Source organism: Nomascus leucogenys, chromosome X (genome assembly GCF_006542625.1).
Source record: "Nomascus leucogenys isolate Asia chromosome X, Asia_NLE_v1, whole genome shotgun sequence".
Taxonomy (NCBI): Eukaryota; Metazoa; Chordata; class Mammalia; order Primates; family Hylobatidae; genus Nomascus; species Nomascus leucogenys.
Window position 1 is genome coordinate 56509155 of NC_044406.1, and position 6000 is coordinate 56515154.

Here is a 6000-nt window from a genome sequence, read left to right on the forward strand (position 1 = left end):
GGTACTAATCTTTTACATGGGCTAAAAATAGATGAGAGTACATTTTAAAACATAAAATTCCGTTTTAATTAAACACCCTATCCATCCTAGTGCTCTTTTTAAAAAATATAGGCGATATCAAAACTACTTATGTATATAGTTTTACTATGTCTGTTTGTTCCCTCCTTTTCTTTAATTATTCACATTTTTGTTCTTTTCAGATGAATTAAACAAAAATTATTTTACCCCCTAAAATTATTTCATATATCAGAGGTTAGCAAACTTTTTTTGTTAAGGGCAAGAAAGTAAATACTTTTGGCTTTGTGAGCTGTGTGGTTTCTTTTGCAGCTTCTCAACTCTGCCATTGTTGCATAGAAAATACGTAAATGAATGAGTGTGGCTGTGTTCCAATAAAACTTTTTCAAAAACAAAAAGCAGACCAGATTTGGTAGTTTGCCAACCCCTGTTAAATATAACTGTACTCTGTATTTTTTAGGGAAAAAGATTGTCTATTTCTTGAGGGTGGAAGCTGTCCTATGGTAGAGAATGAAGCTGTAGTTAACTAATTGTAGTTAAACTAATTAAAATAAAATTACATAATAATTGATCTAATAGGAAGTTAAGAATTTTAAGTGGAAGACATTATCTCTTGTGCATATCCACAAGATAAATTTCATTTTATTTTAGATAGTAAAAACACCACAAAACAAAAACAAAATAAACATTCCCTTCCTGATTATTTTGGTTTATTTTATTCGGTATGACTAATCATATTTCCCTTTTAGCCCTGACGGAAGTAGGATCTAACCAGGGACTAAGAGCTAAGTTTTGACCTCTGTTATAGTAGCCATAATTGGCCTAGGTTTTCCTGTACCATTATCTCTCTTGCCTTTATAGACTTAATTCTTTTTTGAAAGTAGGTGGAAAACAGATGTGAAAATATCATCTGTTAATAACTTTTAAGCCACTTTTTAAAGACAAGAGGCATAGATTGGGTGAGAAGAAAATAATGAAAGTAGCTTTGGATCAGAGTAATGTAAGCAAAGACATCATGGTGGGACTTTCTGGCATATTGGGCTGAGTTAGTATTGCAAAGCAGCAACAACATCAAAAGCACATTATCACTCACAGGTTGACCAGTTGCATCAGTAGAAATTAATTTGAATTTCCTAATTCCTTAATAGCATAAATAAATAACAAGAGTTTCAGTTGGCATTGGGGTCACTATTCTTTTTTTTTTGAGATGGAGTCTCGTGCTGTCACCCAGGCTGGAGTGCAGTGGCATGATCTCAGCTCACTGCAACCTCCCCCTCCCTGATTCAAGCGATTTTCCAGCCTTAGCCTCCTGAGTAGCTGGGATTACAGGTGCATGCCACCACACCGGGCTAATTTTTGTATTTTTAGTAGGGGTTTCACCATGTTGGTCAGGCTGGTCTCGAACTCCTGACCTCATGATCCGCCCGCCTGGGCCTCCCAAAGTGCTGGATTTACAGGCGTGAGCCACCGCTCCTGGCTAGGGTCACTATTCTTGAGGAGCTACTTACATGTTTTAGTAGTGGCACAATTTAGTTTAACTAGTACTACTTGCCATAATAATAATGATAATTATATTTGTAAGGTGAAAATCACTACTTTGTATGCTCATATAAATTATTATATTGCACTAATTATTTTATCTATACTAATAATGATTTACTAATAAATAGGATAATTCTTATATATTGGGAAAAGGTATTTAAACAAAAAAATTATTAATATTTTAAAGTATACCATCTAGAACAAGCCATCTTTAAAATTTTTGTCTTTTATATATATTTGATTACAAAGTTACTCTCATACATATACAGTTACATATTTATATTATTTTATTTGCTGTAAATAACATCTTCTAATTTTGATTTGCTTTTCTTTCAGTTGTTTTACAGGTTTGCAGCCTGGTCCTTTACCCAATCAAGTTCATTGAAACTGTGAGCTTGAAAATTTACCATGAGTTCAACTGGGGTTATGGCCTGGCCTGGGGTGCAACTATATTTTCGTTTGGGGGTGCCATCCTTTATTGCCTGAACCCTAAGAACTATGAAGACTACTACTAGAACCAATAGTCTCAAAGTAAAAACAACCACCACCATCCAACAAAAGGATTACGTCTGCATCTTTTCTAACTTACTATTTTCTAAAACACTTGTGGAGCATCAAGCAGTTTGCTCAGTTGATTTAATCTTTTTTGCCTTTTGGCTGTCAACATCATAACCAGCTTTTACATCCATTTTAGAAATCTGCACAAATTAAGAGAGCTGATTAGACATAGGCAAATGCTGCAAACTTCCAATATGTTCATATCGTTTTTCTTGACAAATGAAGGGTCTATATGACAGCAACCATTGTGAGAAACTAGTTGGAATGAGATTTGCCTCCATCTCCTATTGCCTGCAGGGGAGCAGTTGGCATAAGCAACATTTAGAAGTTCCTTTGCGCTGACAAGGATTCCACTGTTAGAGCCCTTACCGCCTGCTTATCCTACCCAATGACTACATTGGCTGTTGGTTATTTGCTTGAGTGAGCCCTTGAAAAATGAACTGCCCTTCAGCACCTAATGGGAGTTGTGAATGTAACTGGTTAATGGTACACATTCCACCTTCAGGAACACTCTTTTTAATGGGAGGTTATGCTTTGGCAATCAGCATCTCCCTGGGAAGAGAGTCAAGACTTGGAGACATGTGCTTCTCATTATGTGGTTAGAAATTGGTGCCTCAGCCCTATCTAGACTGGGGAAAAATTGAGGATCTCTGCTTTTCCTGGGGCAAACAGGAAGAAATCTGCATGAGTTGCTTTTGTACCCTTTAAATCATTTGCCAAACATTGCAGCAAACAAGTGTGCGTATGTCACAAGCTTCACTGTTTTTATAGAAGGTGAACCATTAGTATAAATGGTAATTAGTTGTTCCCTAACCCTCCACATACATTTGCCTATTACACATAAAATTAATATTTACCCTAGTGAAGTGGTTTGAGCACTAACCTTGTACACATTGTCAAGAGGCTTAGATTGGTATTCATACTTATTTACCATACAAAAGTATGGTACCTTAAAGCTTTTGCTCTATGTTCTTTACTGTTTCACTGGAAAGTGTCAATAGAGTTGCCTAAGAATAAAAATTGAAATAGTGTTAATCTGAAAATTAATGATTCTCTGTAAGCACTGTAGTTGAAAAGAGAGTAGCAATTAGGATGATCATTTTGTGTAAAATTCATTAAAATAGAAGGCTGCTATTTTTTGCAAGTATTTTAAATGTCTTCATTTTTTTTTAAAAAAAAGGAGCAGTGATAGATTTATATAAATATCCAAATGTCTCAGTAGAGGAGTAGAATTTATCTGGTTATCACCTGGTCCTCTGAAGTTAACTGATGGGCTAACCGATTTGTGCACACACTTAGGATGGATTTATGTTAAGGGAATTACTTACTGACTGTTCAATGGAAGGAAGTATTAATAATAGGGAATAAGTTTGCAACTAATCTCATGCTGCAAACTTGTGTTAATTCTGTTTAATATACAAATTTGGATAGCTTAATTATAAACATATTTTTATATCAAATATACAGTTCTAATATAAAAGTTATAAATAATTATTTTTGTTAACAAAGACACTAAAACAATACGTTCTGGTTTTGGCCCTCTTGCAGAAAGAAGCATTAGAAAAATTACTTTAAAAGTAGCTCTATGTTACTGTATTGCAAAATCTGTTAAGAGCAGGACCACATCGATAGTATTTAATAATTTGTTTTACCTCCCAAAGCACAGTTCTTCTTTCAGCTTGTCTTAAGAATGGTTGCCAAAAACAACAGCCAAAAAAAAAAACCTATTTTATTATCCAAATGCTAAAAAACACACTTATGAATTTTCTATAAAATCACAAATATGAAGTACCAGGTTTAGTCTTACTTTAGCGATGATAGACAAAAGCGAATAAATACATCATAGACAGAAACCTTTATAAAAATATATGATTCTATAAAGAATCATTAGAAATTATGAGTGGAAATTTTCCAGAAAGATAGTATTATAGAGTCTTTTGAAGCAATTTTTTGAGAAATAGTAAAATCTGAGGCAGACTGTCTTGCAGTTAATTGCATATTGTCAGAGCAGCATGAGAAATATGATATTTGGATAGGGATTTCAGCAACTAAACATTCTCTGTTCTGAGATCTCTTTATTCCTGAATAATGAAAGAATAGTACTTTGGTGCTGACACCAATGAGGCACTTCTCTTGGTCCTAGTAGAGGATGCAGTGTACTGTTAAACCAATATCACATCTCGAGTCTTACCAAGTTTTCATTCTCTGTCAATATGACAAGCTCAAAGTGACAGAATATGTTGTAAGTTGAGGCACACATATTTGCAGTTTATTGAAAAGTAGATTTCTTATGTGACTTTTTTCCCTTCCCAGCAAAGAGCCCTACACTATATTTCTACCATCACTAATATTTGGAAGTGTTTCATTACTAACAATCTCAGTACAACATGAAAATTGTTGCTTCTCATCTAAAATACAATTTTGTCTATCAGAATAAACACAAGTGAAATTTTCACCTACATTAGCATTATGTCTTTGCAGCTTTAGGTTTGTTAGATGTGTTCTTAAGCAGAATTTTTAGCCACAAACCCATTGCTAGATAGATATCTATGGATGTAGATCTACATCTATAGATATAGATATACACACATATATATACTCACACACATATAGCATAAAATACTCAGCAGGGCTAGTCATTCCGATTTCTTGCACAATTATTTAGCTTTTTGTAAGTTCAACGTGTAAATTTTAAAGACATAAATATAGAGAGACTTATGTGTTTGAATATAAATGATATATATGGATTAGCATGTACCTGTATATTATTAAACATGCAATGAGCTGACTGGTAAGTGACGTCTAATTGTATGGCTAGCAATGTAATTTATTCAGACTGTATTTTTGTACAGAGCAGCGCACTCTAACCTATGCCTCTGTGTCCTCTTTAATGCCTAAAGCTGTGCCTAGAAATTTCATCTGTCTTAAAAATAAAATATACTTCATGCTGTTTATGCTATTAGTTTCTGTACTGCTATTCTATATTTATTATTTTTAAATATATGACATGTTTACTACTTAAACATGAATTCATGGTATCCTGGTTATTTTTTTTTTAAGTCATCTGGGGGAAAACCTGTCTATCACTCCAGTGATTTTGAGTTTGCAGTTTCACAATCAGTTCTTCGTTTCATGATTTTTGTAGTTGACATGAAGTCATCTATGTGGAAAAAAATAAAAATAAAAGTGATTTCACGGATGTGGTTTGACTTTGTGTCTTCTCTGTTGTGTAAACTCTTTAGACAAGGCTTCTAAATTGCATATATTCATTACATTTTCTCCTTCAAAATATATATTATTTAGAAAACATCTTAATATGACATGCTTATTTTATTTGAAAACACTTTTAAATTTTTTATTACAAATTGTCTCCCAAGATCCTTCTATTCTCCATAGCCTTTGCACGGCCAGTGATAAAGGAATACTATTAAATATCTTTTTTAACCTTCTGTTTTAAAGTGTACTCAAAGGAGATGTAGTGCAGGCTTCCATTATTCCGACTCTAATCACCACACAATTGGAAATGATTAGTCAAAGGGTTCGATATGGTATTTTGTTCTTTGTGTAGTTTTCAATGTTTGCAGAGTGTTAAAGCCAGCTTGTCTGTATTATCTCTTTCTTAAAAAGACTAAAAATTCAGTGTGTATGTGTGCATGAGCATGTGTGCATGAATGTGTGTGCATGAGCATGTGTGTGTGCAATGTGTATGTGTGAAGAAACTGATAAAGTCAAAATTCATCACCCTTTGATGTATATAAATGGTGAGTATATGTGGAAAAGCAATTTAAATAAGACATTCAATAAAATTCACTTGCATGTATGCCAATTTTTTTTTTTTTTTTTTTGAAAAGGGGTCTCACTCTGTCACCCAGGCTGGAGTGCAGT

General features: G+C 33.7%; 1 protein-coding gene across 1 annotated transcript in view; it reads left to right on the forward strand.

Annotated features, from left to right (window-relative positions):
• The window catches only part of TMEM47 (transmembrane protein 47), a 30333-nt gene extending 25019 nt beyond the window's left edge, over window positions 1-5314 (forward strand). The window contains exon 3 of the mRNA XM_003272644.3: window positions 1894-5314. Within this exon, the coding sequence (XP_003272692.1) occupies window positions 1894-2072 (179 nt within the window). The 3' untranslated portion in view covers window positions 2073-5314. The remainder of the gene's footprint in view (window positions 1-1893) is intronic.
• The last annotated feature ends 686 nt before the right edge of the window (window positions 5315-6000 follow it).